Source organism: Magallana gigas, chromosome 9 (assembly GCF_963853765.1).
Source record: "Magallana gigas chromosome 9, xbMagGiga1.1, whole genome shotgun sequence".
Taxonomy (NCBI): Eukaryota; Metazoa; Mollusca; class Bivalvia; order Ostreida; family Ostreidae; genus Magallana; species Magallana gigas.
Genome location: NC_088861.1, coordinates 29,631,743 through 29,652,856, shown reverse-complemented (window position 1 = coordinate 29,652,856; position 21,114 = coordinate 29,631,743). Strand labels below are relative to the sequence as shown.

At 35.3% G+C, this 21,114-nt stretch overlaps 3 protein-coding genes across 3 annotated transcripts in view; 2 read left to right on the top strand and 1 right to left on the bottom strand.

Moving 5' to 3' along the window:
* LOC105320144 (uncharacterized) overlaps positions 1-21,114 on the bottom strand; it is a 77,240-nt gene that overhangs the window by 7,610 nt on the left and 48,516 nt on the right. The window lies entirely within an intron of this gene.
* Positions 1,088-20,625, top strand: LOC117691291 (tripartite motif-containing protein 3-like). The gene is made up of 2 exons (XM_066070708.1): positions 1,088-1,134; positions 18,823-20,625. The coding sequence occupies exon 2, from the start codon at positions 18,856-18,858 to the stop codon at positions 20,527-20,529; it is 1,674 nt and encodes a 557-aa protein (XP_065926780.1). The 5' UTR covers positions 1,088-1,134; positions 18,823-18,855; the 3' UTR covers positions 20,530-20,625.
* LOC136271390 (intermembrane lipid transfer protein VPS13D-like) lies at positions 1,423-16,445 on the top strand. Its single transcript, XM_066071321.1, has 17 exons — positions 1,423-3,013; positions 4,534-4,690; positions 5,094-5,167; positions 5,646-5,851; positions 6,318-6,554; positions 6,942-7,043; positions 7,658-7,807; positions 8,252-8,404; positions 8,658-8,791; positions 9,211-9,392; positions 9,481-9,554; positions 9,951-10,118; positions 10,532-10,735; positions 11,194-11,447; positions 14,267-14,424; positions 14,776-14,876; positions 15,414-16,445. The coding sequence occupies exons 1-17, from the start codon at positions 1,423-1,425 to the stop codon at positions 15,498-15,500; spliced, it is 4,032 nt and encodes a 1,343-aa protein (XP_065927393.1). The 3' UTR covers positions 15,501-16,445.

Sequence of the window (21,114 nt, the reverse complement as noted above, 5' to 3'; positions counted from 1 at the left end):
TTTATGCATTATTTAAGAACACGTATGCACATTGAGTTAGTTAAGACTAGTAGGTAAAACTCCAATATATAGTCAGAAAACTACACACCATTTTTTTTTTGAGAAATGTACTATGTCGTTGTTGTTAATATAAACTACGGTAATAGATTATAAGTGTGGAATCATGATAAACAGGCTTAAAACCAAATAACCATCAAATGGATATCTTACATTTGTCATATTAAGGTTATACGGTAGTGTATGTTATTTTGTTCATTGAATATTTAGAATAGTGAAGAGGTTTTTATCAATGAAAGGCTTTATTTTACAGATGCCAGTTGAAAAAAGGAGTGTTGATTGAATGTCAGAGGAAATGAAATTATGTGTTGTAGATATTTCAAATAATGCATGAACAAAACAATTTTGTTCTGTAAATAATCATCCGTATTTAATCTTTCTTTTGTTTTGGAAGGAGAGACGCAAGCGTACAAGAGGATTGATATTTAACGACAGATGAATCTGATGTGGACTCATAAGCGTAGACACTATTAAAATATGTTTCAAAATTATATTTTAAAAAAATACATGTGCGGATCCAGAATTTTTTCCAGAAAGGGGGATGGGGGTCCGACGGTTATTTGAGTGTTTGCCGTGGAGGGGGGTGGGGGTCCGACGGGGGGGGGGGGGGGGGGGGGTGATGGTCCGACGTATATTTTTGGTAATTTTATAATGTAATTTAGAGAAAATTGAATTTTGCAGGGGGGTCTGACCCACTCTTGATCCGCGCACAAAATTCATGTAATTTTTAATTATATAATCGTTTATTGTTATATCAGTCAAACTACAGGCGCCTCAATTTTTATCAGTCAGTCGCTTAATAAGTCATATATCAAAAAACTCTACCCCTACTATATATAAATAATAGTAGGGGTAGTAAATATCAATATATGACTTATTTAGCGACTGATTGGTAAAAATTCAGGCGCCTGTGGTCAAACAGTGGTCGTCATTGAATTTTTACCGAAGGGGGGGTGCACCTACTAATATATCCACTGCTGCATTTTTATCACGTGATACTCGTGACGCGTGGGAACCACCTCACAGAGACCAGACCAGGAAGTAAAAATACCTGAATCGCCATGTTGGAGTGTAAAGGTGTGTAGTTTGTTTACAAATCAGAAAGTTATGATTCGTGTTAATTATGTAAACAAATATATCTAGATTCTATAAGAAAAACTTTTTTTTAAATTTCACATGCTCATTGAACTGGTTTACTGACAATGAACGATTTCACCAGTGTTTTATTCTTCTACGACTGACGAGTTCAAGAATTAGATCGCTGTACATGTACGTCTGTTAAAAATGGATATATTTTTGACAAAATGAATAATCGGTAAATTTCATTTCCAGATTTCTATTAATCACCCATCAAAGTGTCTGACCATGAACCGGACTTGGGCCCAGGATGTGTTACGATGTCATCTCTGTGAGACCCCGGGCCCCTCTATGTACTGTGACATTTGTCACATACATCTGTGTAAAGCCTGTGTTGGGGAACATCTCTCTGATGAATCCAAAGACCACAGAGTAGCGTCCTTTAAAAAGCGGGGATTTGCTCCTGAATGTTTAAAACATTCCAAAAAATTATGTGAACTTTATTGTGAACATTGTAACATTCCTATTTGTTTAGAGTGTGTTTCTACTGGTGAACATCTAGGACACAAACAAGTTGAACTCTTGAAAAGCCTTGAAGCAAAGAAAGAAGTACATGTATTACAGAAAGATTTACAAGAAATGGAGAAATTGATTTATCCTAAATACCAAGAAATTGAATCAAATTTCCCAGTTCTAAAAGCTGATGTAAAGGAAAACTCAAAAAAATTAACAGCAGCTATTGGCAAACATGGAGGCATTTTGCACAGAGAAATAGACACTGCTATCAATAAACTAAATTCTGACGTGGACGAAATGGAATATAAACACTTGGTTGCCCTAAATAAGCACGAAAATGAAATCAAATGCATTTGTCCTGAAATTATTCAGAGTATTGCTAATCTGAAGAAGTTATTGAACTCCAATGATGTCAGCTTTGTCTCTACTTACCAATCCAGAAATGCCGAATTCAGAAGATTGCCACCTAAACTCACAGTTTCCTTACCAATATTCAATCCTCAGAAAATTAACAGAGAACAGATTTATCAGCAGATTGGTTCATTGTCGGCGTTATCTATTAACACAGAAGAACATGGCTACACAATGGATTCTCCCGGTGCTGAGTCATCTCCCCTAGACAGACCACTTATTGATGTACCACGGATCATCACAGATATAAACACAGAGTATGGAGAATCTAATAGCTTATACAATGTTTCCTGTCTGAGTGATGATGAGGTGTGGACGAGTGGTCATGACAACATGATGAGACTCTACAACCTCCACGGTAAACTGGTGACGTCAATCCAAACCAAGACAGGGAACAGGCCACGGAACATAGCAGTGACACAGAGTGGAGAACTAGTTTATACTGATTCCAAGGACGGAACTGCGAACATAGTGAAGAATACACAGATACAGACAGTGATCAGACTACAGGATTGGGGACCTCTCGGTGTCTGTTGTACCTCCTCTGGTGACCTCCTGGTTGTCATGCTCAGTGATGATGATAAACAAACAAAAGTTGTGTGTTGCTCTGGCTCTACAGTGAAACAAACGATTCAATACGATGACAAGGGACAACCTCTCTATTCATCTTATCTTTTCTGTAGACACATCAGTGAGAACAAGAACCTAGATATCTGTGTAGCATATTTTAACGCCCGTGCAATAGTGGTAGTGAATCAGGCCGGTAAACTCCGGTTTACCTACACCGGTCCTCCCTCTACTACCAAGGGATTATTTCATCCAGTCGGCATCACAACAGACAGCCAGAGCCGCATCCTTACATCAGACATTAACAACCAATGTATCCACATTCTGGATCAGGACGGACAGTTCCTCCGCCACATTGACAACTGTCATTTACAGAATCCATGGGGTTTATGTGTTGACACCAGAGACAACCTGTTTGTAGTTAAAAAGGACACAAGCAAAGTGAAGAAAATCCAATATTACATGTAAACAAAGGCATTGATAACTTATGTCTACAAAATGTACATGTAATCACTATGTAATGTATAAATTAATAAATTAAACATACATAATGATTATACAATTTTTTTATATGTCAAGATCTCGAGTTATCATATTGAGGTTTACCGTCAGATTAATTTATTATAATTATAAACATGTTTAGTTTATTTATTATATTAAAACTAAATCAATCAATCTTTTTATCAATTGCGTGTAAGAATCCTTCACACAATGATGAATATGTCAACACATTGTTAATGTTTTTGTGATATCCAGGATCTGACGGATTATTTTACCAGGAATGAAAAATGTATGTATTTGATTATTAGTCTATAGAAAAAACAGAAATCAAAAAGGATTCTGTAAAACGAGAAATTTTTGCGCATGCAGATATACGTGTACTTTTGGGCAAGCGTAAAGGCCAATGTAATAAATTATAGCGTACGTGCCTTTTAATAAATGTCTTTAGTTGAAATGTTCCTGTCAGATCCACACCCGTATTATACCGGTATTTCGTGATTTATTAAGCATGTGATTTCAATAACTCGCGTAAACATGAACATGCAAATATATGGTCATTTTTTCCTAGGTTTAGAATGGTGGTCTCACAATGGAAGTTGATTTGATATGAACTTTATAAAAGAATTAACAGAAACGTTACCTGACCAAGAAAAAGAAACCGGCAACGAAAAAGCAAAATTATGTGTATTTATTACTGATTCAGAACCCAAAGCGGGAAAACGGGGCACACAACTTATGCCATCCCAAAAGAAGAAAAAATTGTAAAATTAGTTAGAATTTTAAGTTAGAACTTGGTTCGCCAGTGTGTAACAGAACCGTCCGGAAAAAAAAACATGCATGTCACGTTTTCATGTTAATTTTTAATTTTTTTTTTTTAAAAAGAACAATCTAACACCTGAGACAGTTAAATGGGGCCATAACTGATTCTTACTGTACCTTGTCATTTGTACAAATCATATCAAATCATGAGATATAAATTAAAAGTCTTCGTTTTTTTGTTTTTGCAAGGTTCCTGTGGAGTTCTTCCAGAGTGGGACAAATGAATAGAAACTGAAAGCCTTTGCCCAGCCTCACATTCAGTGTTAATCTTGTGAAATAATTTTAGATATCTTATTTACTGAAAAATGATAATTCTTTTAAAAATGTAAAATGTTTGTTTTATGAAAAAAAAATACAAATTTAAGCGATCTGTTGGTGCAATTAATGTAAAAATAAATACACACAATTTGATTTCGGGTTTTGATTTATAAAATCAGTAAGGAAACTGTTCAGTCACCATTATTTTATTAATGCTCCCACATAATCCAGTCATTCTTGTTTTCAGTACAACCTGATACTTGTATTCAAGCAAACAATTTCTTATTTACACGTCATTGAACATGTAATCTTTTTGACTTGACACAGTGCCGTACGCCTGGGATGAACCGATGTTGGGTCCCTTCATAACCCTGAGAGTGAAAGGAGGAACCAGCGCCACCTACACAATGGACAAACTGGAGGAGGGGAAGCAACTCTGTTACCCCAACTTTATCTACCTTAGAGCTTCAGCAACATTTGGAAGGTTGGTGCCAGTTGTTTTTGGGGAGGGGGTTATAAGGTGTTGGTGTTAAATTAGTCATCAGTCTTTTCTTGCATCATAGCCAGCTGATAAAATTTGTACTACTGCAGTTTGTTTTAATTTAAAATGTTGTATGTATACAAGGAACAGATTTGAATCACATTTAAAATGGTTGTCTTATGACAAAAGATGATATAATTATGCATGACTCATGACCTTTTAGGTCACAACATTAATTATGGTCAGAAGAAAGACGCTATAGACTAGTACTGCAACTTGTACATGTGTGTGCTTTGAAGCTATAGCATGCAGGGTAGGGTTTCCTTTAGGCTAGTTAATTTACCCACTGGACTTTGTCTTATTGGGACGTCTACTGATTTGTGTTATTGTGTGTTTCTGTGTGTAGGAGTCCCTCTTCAGAAGGCAGTGACCACCGGGAGCTGGTTATGGAGGTGGTACAGGACCAGTACATCAAGTTGTGTAAAAAGGTCAGGCTCTGTTAACTTGATATAAAAAAAAACCTTTAGTATACTCAATGGCATATACATATAGTTTATGGAGTTACTGTTATGAGATGCACTAAAACAAGCTTAATTATAGCTACATGGGTCAAGGATGAAGTATTTTGTAGTGAAACTTTTTTAAATTAACTGATACATTTTAAATGATGCAGTTGACTTCACTGTAAATCTAAAACTTATTATGAGTGTGTTCACTATAACCATTTATTACTGTATACCATAACCTCCTTGCGACCCAAAACAACAGAAGAAAAAAGCAAGATTTGTTAAACTTAATTTTTAAATAAAAATAAAATTCATACCGAGTAATCAATAGTTTATGATAAATGTATGCATTGGATTGTAGGTGAAGATGAAACTGCTTTTACATGTTTTTGAGATCTGGAGAATTTGAACAATGTTTTATTTGATTGTAGGAAATAGGTTATCGTAATCAGCTGTGGAGGATGACCAGTGGGGGGATGTTGGAACACGAGGGCTCCATCTCCCCCCGGGACCCCATGTCCGGTCCTCACACCCCACGGGGAAGAGCATGGTGCTGGACATCGATGACATTGCCCCTCGCCCCGGGAGAATTGTCCCCCTCATCCTCATGAAACGGGATGAGAGAAGGAAGGCCACACATACATGGAAGTTCTCAGAGGTTCTAATGCTGTTTATATATTATATACATATATCTTAATTATATTCAGTTGCAATGAGAAGAAGCATAATTATTTATAGGTTTCTTTAAAAATTAAGTTGTCTTCAGTTGATATAATTTCATAGCAGCTGCTTCATTTTTGATCTTGTTTTAGAAGGAAAGTAAGAATTCATCCTAAGGCTTGAAATTATTTAGTTAAATGTTGATTGATTGACAGAAAACAAGTGAATATATTGATTTTATGGTTTAAAGTAAATCAATAAGTTTTGTCTTAAGAGCAGAATATGTTTTAAATGCAGAATAATTATGATAAAAAGTGAGATATTTAACATGATTTCATGATTAATTTGCCTTGCATGGGGACTAGATACATGTACTTTGTATAATTATATAGTCATGGATTTTTAAATCAATCATTACTGATGATTTTGTGAATGCTGTTGTGCTAATTATTTCCCTTCTGTAGGATGGCAGACTGTGGTGTGCTGATGGTGCTATGTGCGTGCAGACCCTGGGTGGGGCGGAGTGCCTGAGGGACACAGCTGTAGCAGTGGTCGGTCTCGGTCCCCCCACAGGGCGCTCTATCCCCACCCACATGAGAATTGACAGAGAGAGGCTGCTCCCGGGGTCAGGCTGTCTGGCCGTCCGGACGGTGATGGATGGACCAATCAGAGTCCTGCAAATCACCGACGTCTCCCAAGGGGTTAGTCAGGGTCGGCCAAGTGTTCAAAAGAGACTCGGAAATCTCAAGAATCATATCTTGATATTGAATTGAATGTAAAGTTTTACAATGATGTAACCCATGGCATACCTGTAGCTGAAACATGTGACTTTAGACTCTATTTGTTTAAAGTTCTTTTAGATCTGTGTAACTATCTTTATAATCATTGACTGAGGTGATGACTCTGTCTTTAGGTTGCTTAGAGCTGTTTTTCTCTGTTTGCAGTCATTAGCTGAGATGTATACTCTCACTTTTAATTATAGTATTTTATATTAGCTGTTCATTGTCTGTTTGAAGTCAGTAGCTGAGGTGTAGATTCTTTTATTTATTGTTAGTATTACATTACATGTAACTGTCCCTTGTTTACAGTCAGTGGCCGAGGCGACCAGGAACTACCAGGGCTGGGTTGTGTGTGAGGATCAGGGGGCGGAGACCGAGCCCAAACAGGACAACAACAAGTCCTACCTAGAGGTGAACTGTTCACACACTCTGTTTTAATTAAAAGTGATTTACATGTATGTTAGTTATATTATTTCACTTTTAATTTTTTTTTCATTTAAATGATACCATTTATCCTCTTTTTGTAGTTACCAATGAAAAATAATAATTTTATTAATTTTAAGAAGCAATTATTATGAAAGAGACATGAATCTCAAGATTTAATCTTGTTTACCCTCAAGTTTACATGTACTAGGTGTATAACATGTTCTGGTACAATGAAGTTTAACATAAATACATGTCATGTTTACTTACGAGGGCTGTCAAAAAAGTCCTTGGATGTTTGCAATTTTGTCAATTTGGGTTTTATATACGGTATATGAATTGCATCCCAAAATATTTGTCATAAAATTCCAAATGAAACTGGAGTGGTTTTGAATGTTTTTCTTAAAAGTAAACTAAAACTGTACTGACTATATTAAAGGTTACATGTATATAGATACATGTATATAAACAGATTGACATAAGAAAAATCACGGACTGCACGAAATATTCACGATGATTTCACACTCAAAGTCTCACAGGAGATGATAAATACATGCTACATATACATCCATATTACATCAATATTTTTGTGTGTATTGTAGATCTGTATGAGCCTGAAGGGGGGTCTGGGTGTGTCCCTGGTGAACCACACCCCCGAGGAGTTGGGCTACATCTCCCTACAGAACATCTCCCTGGAATACCTGTCCAACCCCAAATCCACCACCGCAGACATCTCGGTAGCCAGTCTACAGGTAAATATACATAAATGATTCATCAAATCATGATTGTGTAAACTTTAGTACCCGGTAACACACTCATGTACTTATCTCACATTCCGTTATGAATCATCTTTCTTATGAGTTGCATATCAATTTTTAAAATCTTCATTCATCAAGTCATTAACAAGTAATTGATCCTACTTGTAAATTACTCTCTACATTTATGTATTGACTTCTTAGAGTTTTGTTGTTAATTTATGAAGTTACTGTTGTCGATTTGAAAGTTTTTTTTGAGACAGACTTTAAATTTTCTGTTTTAATTCTTATTGTTACCGCTAGTAGTATAAAAAGAGAAAAAGCCTCAGTCTTGATAGTTTTGATAAAACCATTTTTAATACGACATTGATTTTGTAATTTGTTTTTTTAAAATGAATGACTGTGTGTACTTATTTGTGTCTCCCTTTTTGTGTATACTAGGTGGACAATCAGCTGTTTACAGCTACCAGACCAGTATTGTTATATGTCACTCCCACATTCTCCACCCAGAGGGACGGACCAGATAATAGGTCCGCCCTGCACGTAGTGGCTCAGAAGATCCCCAACTCCAAGTGGAACGCAGAAATCTACAAAGTTAGTACATTTTCATACTAAGACATTTTATGGTTCTCATTTATCATGACATTGACTGTGTGAAATGCTTCTTTGAAGTCTATGGTAAACAGTTATTGATAAAAATTGAAATGATTAACCAGATGATAATTGATATTGTTAAACATAATAATTTTACAACTTACAATTAACATCTGATATGAAATGGGTCTAGCAATTAGTGAAAAGAACATTTGAATAACATAATGGGTTTACCTTGCAAAAATGTTTTCAGCACCTGATAGTCAATATGAAGAAACTAAGCATTCAGATTGAGGAGCAGTTGCTATGGAAACTGCTACAGTTCTTTGGATTTGGGTCAAAGGACCACATGGATGAGAAGGTTACGGAGGAAGAAGATCCCAGATCGTAAGTACTGGTACTGGTACACAACTTGAACAGCTCAAGCCTCAATTTACTGCAATTTGCAATAAGTACTCTGCTACATGTACTCTGTTTCATTTATTTATTAATTTCAAACTCTCTGTTTCAATAAAAGACTGATAAAAAGCCATATTGTTTCTAACAGCATCAGAACTGTTGTGTAAAAATGTTTAAATATTATTTAATCTTTTGTTGCCTTGTATCATTGTTATGTATTTTTTATTTTGGATTCCATATCGCACAGTCAAATAAAAAGCAAAAAGATATCAAGTTCGCAAAGAGTCTTAAGAGCAGCTAGCTTAGGTCATTTGTCTTGTGATTACATTTTTTCTGGTTCGGTAAAATGGGACACAAAAACATAGTATAATACATGTAGATTGAACACAAGATTTTATTTTGGTTAGGGCGCTAGCAGCTGCCACATCAGTGAAGACAAAGAGATATTACTTTGGACAACTAAAGATCCAGTCCAATCAAATCAACCTGAGCATGCTCACTGCCTCCAAACTGTCACCAGACCTCAAGGCACTGAAGCGTGACATGTCTTTACCACTGGTCAAGTTTGAGGATGCAAAAGTTGATCTGGGTAAGGTTTGAATTTCAGTAAATTTTACTTTAAAGCGTCAACATTTCAGAATCTGAAATTTACTGATTGAGATTTTGTTTATTTATAGACCCTTTTGTCAAGAGCAATTTGTTTGAGACCATGGCCTTCCTTCAGAAGGAAATAGGAATCCATTACACAGAGGTACATGTATATAAAGTTGTCATATAGTTACATAGTTCTATCAGCAGAGATTTCCTAGTACATGTCTTGTTCAATAATGTTGAACATCTTGACTTTCACTTAACAGCTAATAAGTGGTTGGAATTTCTGCTGATTATTTATTAATACTTATAATACCTAAATGCAATCAGTTTGGAGAGAGGAGGGGGCTGTGAAAGTAGGCATCAATATTTTTTTGATCAAAGAAAAATATTTCAAAAATCTTTTTAAAAAATGTGCTATTGATAAACACTGTGACATAACAAAATGAAGATAGATGTATGTTAATTATTTATAATGACTATTTAATACTCAAGCACATTGTCAGACAAATGTATAATTTAGCTCTTGATCTGATGTGTTTTATTCTACCTCCAGGAGTTGAAGAGTCAAGCGGCCAAGATCCTGGGATCTGTGGACTTTCTGAGAAATCCCCTGGGCTTGTTCAATGATGTCACAGAGGGAATCTCCGGTCTGATCAATGATGGCAATGTCGGAGGACTACTGAAGAACGTCACTCATGGCGTGTCAAATTCTGCCGCCAAGGTATGGTGACTCAGGTTTTGTCAGACTTGAAATTCTAGCTGTAAATTGTGTTTATACAATAAAATAGATTAATATGTGAGGAAACATTAAATTGTAAATAAGCATTATAGCTCACAAGCAAAGACAATTTTCATTTGTAATTTAAGTATACTTACAAACATTTAAGTTTTTCCCAAACAAAATAACATTGATGTATGTAAATTAAACAAAAATTTGATTTGCTGTTCATTTGAAAAAGGTGATATTTCTTCATATAAAAATATTTTTAAGTGCAAGCTTTTACTTTATACTTTAAATGAAATTTCATTCATTGACAGAAAGATCCTCTCCAAGATCATTTATTTTTAATTACAAATTTTGTTCCTTTTTAAAAGAAAAAAAATATTTATTAAATCTTTATTTCTTCCTATCAGGTGGTAGGGTCACTGTCCGACGGCCTGGGGACGCTGAACATGGACCGCAACTATCAGGACAGGCGGGAGCAGCTTAAGACCAGCGCCCAGTCCAGCAAGGGTCACCTCCTGGCCGGAGTCAAGGGCTTCGGCAATGGCCTGTTTGGTGCCATGACCAGTATGTTTACACAGCCTTATGATGGCTTCAAAGAAGATGGGATTGAGGTACATGTACAATTTGTATACCATAAACAATTTACATGTATAAGAATACCTTCATAGTTTCAAAATCTACTGGAAAGATCACGCATAGAAAAAATGTTGACCTAGAAGAAGATCTTTAGATACAGTTAGAAGCCGAGTTAGTACTGACTGTATATATAAGGAAATGGGATTTAAGTAAATAATTTTAAAAAACACTTTAATAGAAGAAGATGCCCTTTCCCAGTTTGAAACCCATTAAAAGTTCATAGTAATATTAATAAGCATTAGAACTGATTTCATTATGATATTGTCTTTTCCTTTGGTTAGCCTGAGAAGTGATATTGTTAGACCTATTAACATGATTATAATTAAGAAATTTTTATGTCATGAATTTTTAACCTATTGATAACAATAATAAGAAGTGATTCTGCTGTGATATTGTTTTACCTGATGATATGCTTCGTCTGTTCACATTACAGGGCTTTGTGACAGGACTGGGTAAGGGTGTGATCGGTACGGTCACCAAGCCTGTTGTGGGGGTGCTGGATCTGGCCTCCGGGGCGGCCAACGCCATTAAAGACACCAGCAGCAGTAGTTCTCGGATCAGCCCCCCTCCCGTCCGCCTCCCCCGCTGCTGTCACGGGGCGGAAATGTTACTGCCCGCCTACTCCAAGAATCAGGCCAAGTCACAGAAACTGCTGCACGACCTCAACAAGAAAAACCTGGATGAATTGTAATTAGTTTTTAGCTCACCTGAGCTGAAAGCTCAAGTGAGCTTTTCTGATCACCTTTTGTCCGTCGTCCGTCTGTCCGTCAGTCCGTCTGTTCGTCCGTCTGTAAACTTTTTACATTTTGAACTTCTTCTCTAAAACCGCTTATCCAATTTCAACCAAATTTGGCACAAAGCATCCTTATGGGAGGGCGAATATAAATTGCAGAAATAAAAGTCCAATCTATATTCAAAGCGGAGAAAACCTTGAAACTGTAGAAAAAGGTGGGTGCATTTTTAAAAATCTTCTTCTCAAGAACTACTGATTCCAATTCAACGTAGTTTAGCATAAATTATCCTTATGGGAAGGAAAATATAAATTGCAAAAATTAAGGTCTAATTCTGTTTCAAATCTGAGTTATTACGAAAATAATAATAAAGGAAAGCCGTGTTTCAATCGGGCTCGGCATCCGGTAAAATGGGTAGACAAGACTTGGCCTGAGCAAAACAAAAGATTGGCAGTTATTAATCTGCCAATCTCATTAAAATTTCAGGATATTTGATGGACCAGTATATTTGTATTTGCTGTAAGTATTGCTGCAAAATAATTCGTATTTGGAATTGACGATTGCCGATCTGCCCCGGCTTTTATTTCGCCACGGTCCGGGTTTGCATACCCATTTTACCAAGACTCGTATTCCATACTTCTAAAACGAGGTTCTTTGTTTAAAGCAGCCATGCCATTATACGAAAAAGGGTCGATCTGACTATGATGAATTTGCTTGTTGTGCAACAGTTCGCAAATGAAGGGAAATTTTTGAAACGTGCAAAATATATTGGTGCCGATTTTGTGAAGTAACTTGAGGCTAAATATTTAAATGCGTTGACAATTTTCACACATGACGTTGATGTTAGCTTGTTCTGATTTTCGTTTCGTTTTCATTATTTATGCTTTGTAACCTGGGAACTATCGTCTGTATTTCGTGATTTGTACGTATCAAATCAAACAGAGACTTCGGTAAATCAAACAGTAAACTGTTTACCTGCGCAAATTAAGCAAAATCTGATATAACAAAAACGTACTGAAATACAATTCATTCTATCGGTAATATTCGGCATTATCTTTTGCGTAATGGTAGATTAATGCAATAGGTTTTGTTGAGATGCTCTGCATTTTCTCGAGTTTATTCAGTTTGAGTTCGATATTGCTGTCGAAAATATGTAGGTATATACAAGTATATATATGATTCATTTCAAAAAGATAAATTGTGTTCTTTATTTGTTATAGTGCATGTTTCTTGTGTTTAATTGTGTACAATTTCTATTTACTAACCATATTTGAGTGTTAAGCTTCGAATTATAAGCAAGATACAGAGATTTGCTCACAATTCTATGTTTGTACACAGATCTTAAAAACTGAAGATTAAAAAAGTAAAAAAAATTGTCAATATTTATTAAGAAAATTTTCAAAGTCTGTTCTTCCAGAAACCAACTTTAACAACTTATTGTATTGTAAACTTAACCTTTTTTCGTCATTATTACTCCTACTGTACATGTGATCATTGACTGTTTGTGAACTGGTAGGAAATACCAAGTTAAAAATCTTAAGCTGAATGTAATAAACTCATGTGAACAAAATATGACTCAAACCTAGGCGAACTGTGAGCTCTGTATCTTGCTTATAATTCTACGATTGACGCTGAAATTTTGGTTGAACAATAGAAATTCTATATGAATTAGAGTACCTATGTTAAATACTTGTACAAACAAAATAAAGAATGATATTCTGTATATACCTACTCTCTGGGGCCCCCTCTTTATACAATAAATAATGTGAAATCTACATCAATTTTGAAAGTTTTTCAGACACGGGTAAATAAAAACGACATCTTTAAAACAGTTTTCATAGTTCTGACACATTTCTGTTGCAGGGATAAAGTAATTATCGCTATTCCTAAGAAAATATCACAGCGGAAAATTATCCTGGTTTGTACGCGAAGTAAATAACAGTCATTTAATTATAATGGAGAAGACAAATAAAATTTTTGAATGTTTTTAATTTGAGAAATTTAGCACATTGAGGTACAATTTTCTTCTTCACATCTATACATGTAGGATTTTTAAAATAAAAAACAATAACTATTATATATTTTTTAAAAATACAATAACTAGTAAGTAGTTGATGAAAAAAATGTACGTATATGCTTTCATATATTTTGATCGCTTTACAAAGTGGGGGGGGGGGGGGGGCGAACGAAAATATAGGGAATTGGAAGTTAACAACTAAACAGTGTACTCCTACCAAATGTTTAATTTTATATCTTGCGTAGGATTTCTTATTCTGGTAAAAATAGTATTTCATGAAGGTACAATGTCAAAGATTACGTGTATGCAAAAATAAGTGTAAAATTCGAATACTTTACAATATTTATTTTTTGTTATTTTACCGAGGGACCATACGGCATAATATGTTTTGAACGCCCATTGTTGCTCAGGTGAGCGATGTGGCCCCATGGGCCTCTTGTTTAACAATTTGATTTACATACACAGCACATAAATTCTGATGTTTTGTATATGTGCCACTGGTTATGTTGCTTGTGTTGGGAGCTTTTGCAAGATTCCCAAAGATTATCACCATGCAAACAGTTTATACATGAAAACAATACTTATTTATCCATGGCAAATACATATATATATCAATAATTTATGTTTTGGGAATTTCAGTGTCATCCCAATTATGGTATAATTTCCCGTAAAAGTTATTGATTTAAGAGTAATTTTAAAATTTTCATCAATGTTAATTGGTGTGATAGAGAAGCTTTAAAATTTCCTTTGACCTGTAGCTTTATTGCGGTGGAACAGCTGAGGAGGGAGGACAACCTGACGTCTCTCATCACCTCCACCCAGGTCTACTTCCTCCTGGGAGGGATGCCCGACTCCAGTAACATCATCCTGAGGGTCCCTCACAAAGACCTGTTCCAGTGTCTGGTGGTGGAGAATAGTAAGTCTCCCACAGTAATCTCCCTTACTCAGAATTGTCCATCAACTTTCACTTTCAATTTCAGCAAATAACTTAAAGTTTTGATGCTGCAAAGAACTTTTGAGGCAAAGTTCTTTGTTCATAGTTTGTTGCCCTGTTCTTATTTTCCACTTATTTTAGCTTTGATTAAAACTAGACATACTTTATTTATTAAAACAATATAGAAATGTACCATTAATACCGGAGTATAATATATATTAAACTGTCAAGCATTGTCATTTGTTTTGATGCTGTTTTATTTGTTTGAAGCTGTATATTTTTACACTTTAAGTATGATATTTTGTACATGATTGTACTGACTATGATTGACAGATGGCATATACTACCTGGAAGTGATCAGGGTACAGACCCCGGGCTCTGACCCCCAGAGGGTCCCCCAGATCAGGTGTGACAAGCTGGCAGTGGCTGAGAGGGTCAGTATATACTATAACAAGTATCCATGGGAAACAGCATTATTTATTGTAAAAGGGCTTCATAGAGCAAATTCATCTTTGTTACTTCTTTATTTATTGCATTAAAGTGGGGTCAGAGAAAAAAATTTTAAGTTTAAATATTTACCTGCTGTTGAAAGAATATTAGTAATATACTACACTGAAACCAAAAAAAAATGTTATTGGAACGAATATTTTGTTGATTTTCAATGTGAAATTGTTTTGTTGCAGTTTAATTTCATTGTATTCAAACTTATTATGTAGATGTACAAAAACTTTTAACTCTTAGTACCGTAAATCATGCTTATATATGTTGTCTTATCCTATATATATTAGATATTAAAATGAGGAGGTAAAGAATTGACTCCCCTATTAGTGGGAATTGGTAAAAGTGTATTCGCTGTAAACATCTGTGTATTAAGTGTATTATAATAAAGACAATCTACCATTATAAAGGATTATAATTTTTGGATAACGCCCAGTAGAAAAAATGTTCAGCTTTACTTCAATATGTTTCAGGTGAGCCAGCAGATTACCTACGCCCGTAACTTGTACGAGGAGCAACAACACACGCTGACCACATCCGAGATCGAGGACTCGACTTAGTGAGTCAGTGAGTCATGATCTCGCTCACAGTGAAATATGAGTCTACCATCACTCTGATTGAATTAACTTGATGTGTAATCTCACTGAAGGTTGATTGTCCCTGGGATCGGTGAAACAATGAGGAATTTTTTGTGAAGTCAAGAAAGTTTGTGACCTAGAGTAGAATTATGTTGTAAGAATTAGAGAAGCCATTTAAAGCAATGCAGAGTTCATTGTCAATGGCAAGTAAAAACAGTCAAACTGTAGTGATTATTTGAGATTACGAGAACATCACTTAAAGTCATTTTGGAGAGATAAACTGATAAACAAAATGTAATATAGATGAATCAGAGACATAGTACATGTAAATACCAGAGGTCTCTGTTATTTATGTCTCTGGATGAATAAGGTCATTACATGAGTACATTTGTAATTGTGTATACATTAACTTGTAATGAATTCAAACATAGATATCTCTGTTGTTCTATATAACTGATTTTTCCTTGGGCGCATATTTTAGCAATTGGTCACCCAGAATTATATTTGATTTTTGTTTTCAAGATTTTAATTTCTGCAATTTCACACTATAACGTATGTTTTAGGTATATGCAGCAATATATATGCATGTTACAGATTAATTCACATTGAAAATATACTGTACAATATTTGGGAGGAAGGCACCAGAATAAAATGTTGTTATACTGTATGTTTCAAACAAGAATATATGAGACAGTATGAGTTTGTTATGAATGAACGTTATGAATGTAGTTAATTATGTTTGATATGATGTATAGTTAGATGCATTATTGTTATAATGATCCATTGTAATATGTATCATGATATTGTTAATTATAGGAATGATTGTATAAATATATTTTGTTTCATTGATATTGTATTTGATATGAACAACTTACAAATAACCTGTGCTTTTTCTACCTTTCTGCGTTTTATTTGCATTTCTACACTCTGAATCAATTGATGATGTACTGCATGTACATGTACTGCGAGTCTTTTATTTTTGTCTGTGTTATGTTATCCTGTGTATGCATTACATAATGACATGACAAGAAATGTACAGACAAAACTCTTTGTTTAACTATGGCTGTTTTTTTGCTCTTGTTGATAAATAAAAATGCTTTTTGAACATGTTGTTTATACTTTTGTTAGTGATGCCAAGGAAAGACAACTGTACATGTGCTGTGATGGTTTATGAGTTGAATGAAATTTTGTTTTAAAGCATGCACATTTCTACATACGTAAGTTATTATTAGTCTCATATGTGTACATGTATCCAATACTTTAGTGTGGTGAAGTACTGCATGGATTGTTTACAAACCAACAATGTAGCAAAATCTGCAGATCATGGAAAACACCAGCAATACAAAAAAATTCGAATATGTTTACCTAAATGTATAAAATAATGCAAAATGTCTAAGACTTATGAATACATAAATGAATGAATGAATATAATTTGTTCACATGGGCAACATTCAATAATCATCACGTTCTTTTAAACCTGGTGGTGTGTAGGACTACAACAAACTTTCTACACCGCTGACTATCTGTTGGGTTTGTTGAATATCTCCACCGTTCTTTTCCATGATGTTCCTGACCTCCCTGTCTGTCTCCTTATCTTTCTGGGTTTCATGGCAGTGTTGTTTTTGTTGTTGACTGGATGTCTTTTCTGAGCATCTCCGCTATCCATCTCCTCCATTGCTGTCTGTTAATGGTTGTGACCATTTCTTCTTGATGACATATATCAGGCACGTACCATCTCCGTTTTGAGAGTTTTTTTTTGTGGGGGGGGGGGGGGGGGTGACGAGCAACAACCAAAAAAATAGACAACTTCTCAAAATCATAAAAATCCTGGAAGGGGGGGGCAGAGCATAGCGTACATATAACTTCATATAACATCAATTTCACTGTTAATTTTCTCTCTTTCATTTTCATTTTTACATGCTCCTAAAAAAGTTGGGGGGGGGCAACCTCATGTTAATTTACTTTTTCATATGTTAATTTTAAAAAAAATGTTTGCAGCGAGAAAAAGTGTGGCGCCTCAACCCCCGATGGTACGTGACAGTCTACTCTGTTGGAGATAATAGTAAATAAATAGAAAATAATTGCATGCTAAAATAAGTGGTTTATTAAAATTAACGAGTGAGAAAAAAAAAACCCGGGACAAGAGAATATATTAAAGTGCCATTTATGCATGATGTAAGAACATACATGTACATTAAGTTAGTTAAGTAGTTAAAAGTGCAATATATAGTCAGAAAACTACACACCATTTTTTTTTAACACGTACTACGGTAATAGATTATAATAAACAGACTTAAACCGAATTACCATAAAATAGACGTCTTACATTTGTCATGTTAAGGTTATACAATAGTGTATGCTATTTTGTTTATTGAATATTTAGGATAGTGAAGAGGTTATTATCAATGAAAGGCTTTATTTTACAGATGCCAATTGAAAAAAGAAGTGTTGATTGAATGTCAGAGGAAATGAAATGCTGTGTCTTAGATATTTTGAATAATGCATGAACAAAACAATTTTGTTCTGTAAATAATCATCCGTATTTAATCTTTGTTTTGTTTTGGAAGGAGAGACGTACAAGAGGAATTATATTTAATGACAGATGAATCTGGTGTGGACTCGTAAGCGTAGACACCATTAAAATATGTTCAGTCAAAAAAATATTTTAAAAAATACATGTGCGGATCCAGAATTTTTCTCCAGAAAGGGGGGTGGGGGTCCGACGGTTATTTGAATGTTTGCCGTGTGGGGGGGTGGGGGGGAGGTTTCCGAGGCATATTTTTGGTAATTTTATAATGTAATTTAGAGAAATTTGAATTTTGAAGGGGAGTCTGGACCCCCTCTAGATCCGCGAATGAAAATCATGTAACTATTAACTATATAATCGTTTATTGTTATATCAGTCAAACAGTGGTCGTAATTGAATTTTCACCGAATGGGGGGGGGGGGGGTGCAGCTACTAATATATCCACCACTGCATTTTCATCACGTGATACTCATGACGTGGAAACCGCGTCACAGAGACCAGACTAGGAAGTGAAAATGCCCGATTCGCCATGTTAATTTGTAAAGGTTTGTTTACGAATTAGAAACTTATGATTAATATGGTTATGTTAATTATGTAAACAAATATATCTAGATTCTATAAGAAAAATTGTAATTTTTAATTGTACATGCTCATTGAACTGGTTTAGTGACAATGAACGATTTTACGAGTTCAAGAATTAGATCGCTGTATTTGTATGTCTAATAAAAATGGATAAATATTTTACAAAAATGAATAATCGGTAAATTTTATTTCCAGATTTCTATTAATCGCCCATCAAGGTGTCTGAGCATGGACCGCCGTACTTGGGCCCAGGATGTGTTACGGTGTCGTCTCCGTGAGACCCCGGGCCCCCCTATGTACTGTGACATATGTCACATACATTTGTGTAAAGCCTGTGTGGGGGAACATCTCTCTGATGAATCCAAAGACCACAGAGTAGTGCCCTTTAAAAAGCGGGGATTTGCTCCTGAATGTTTAAAACATTCCAAAAAAATATGTGAACTTTATTGTGAACATTGTAACATTTCTATTTGTTTAGAGTGTGTTTCTACTGGTGAACATCTAGGACACAAACAAGTTGAACTCTTAAAAAGCCTTGAAGCAAAGAAAGAAGTATTACAGAAAGATTTACAAGAATTAGAGAAATTGATTTATCCTAAATACCAAGAAATTGAATCTAATTTCCCAGATCTAAAAGCTGATGTAAAGGAAAACTCAAAGAAATTGACTACAGCTATTGGCAAACATGGATCCATTTTGCACAGAGAAATAGACACTGCTATCAATAAACTGAAATCTGACGTGGGCGAAATGGAATCCAAACACCTGGTTGCCCTAAATAAGCACGAAAATGAAATCAAATGCATTTGTACTGAAATTACTCAGATTATTGGTAATCTGAAGAAGTTATTGAACTCCAATGATGTCAGCTTTGTCTCTTCTTACCAATCCAGAAATGCTGAATTCAGAAGATTGCCACCTAAACTCACAGTTTCCTTACCAATATTCACTCCTCAGGATATTAACAGAGAACAGATTTATCAGCAGATTGGTTCATTGTCGTCGTTATCTATTAAAACAGAGAAACATGGCTACACAATGGAATCTCCCGGTGCAGAGTCCTCTCCTCCGGACAAACCACTCTTTGATGTACCACAGATCATCACAGAAATAACCACAGAGTATGGAGAATTTAATTATAATAGATTACGCAATGTGTCCTGTCTGAGTGATGATGAAGTGTGGACGGCTGGTGATGACAACATGATGAAACTCTACAACCTCCACAGTAAACTAGTGAAGTCAATCCAAACCAAGTCAGGGAACAGACCAATAGACATAGCAGTGACACAGAGTGGTGAACTAGTTTATACTGATCCCAGTGATAGAACTGTGAACATAGTGAAGAATACACAGATACAGACAGTGATCAGACTACAGGGATGGAAACCTCTCCATGTCTGTGTTACCTCCTCTGGTTACCTGATTGTCATGGTCACTGATGACGAGAAACAAGCAAAAGTTATGCGTTACTCGGGCTCTACAGAGAAACAAACAATTCAATACAATGACAAAGGACACCCTCTCTATTTCTCTCATTCTTACCCTAAATACATTAGTGAGAACAAGAACCTAGATATCTGTGTAGCTGACAGTGAAGCCGGTGCTATAGTGGTAGTGAATCAGGCTGGCAAACTCCGGTTTACATACACCGGTCCTCCTTCTACTACCAAGGAACCATTTTTACCGATCGGCATCACTACAGACAGCCAGAGTCGGATCCTGACAGCAGACATTAAAAACCACCGTATCCACATCCTTGATCAGGACGGACAGTTTCTCCGCTACATTGACAACTGTCATTTACAGTATCCATGGGGTTTGTGTGTGGGCACCAGAGACAACCTGTTTATGGTTGAAAGAGACACGGGCAAAGTGAAGAAAATCCAATATTACATGTAAACAAACGGCAATGATAAATTTATATGTCTACAAAATGTATATGAAATCACTATGTAATGTAAATTGATGAATTTAACATACATAATGATTATACAATTTTTTTGTCATATTGAGGTTTACCGTTTTATTCATGTATATAATTGTTTAATTCATATTCTATATTAAATCTAAATAGAATCAATCTTTTTATAAATTGCATGTACGAATCCATCACACAATGATGAACATGTCAACACATTGATAATGTTATGTGATATCCAAGGTCTGACGCATTATCTTACCAGGAATGAAAAATGTATGTTTTTGATTATTAGTCTAGAGTAAAAGAAATCAAAGAGGATTCTGTAAAACGAGAACATCACTTAAAGTCATTTTGGAGAGATAAACTGATAAACAAAATGTAATATAGATGAATCAGAGACATAGTACATGTAAATACCAGAGGTCTCTGTTATTTATGTCTCTGGATGAATAAGGTCATTACATGAGTACATTTGTAATTGTGTATACATTAACTTGTAATGAATTCAAACATAGATATCTTGTGTAAAGCCTGTGTGGGGGAACATCTCTCTGATGAATCCA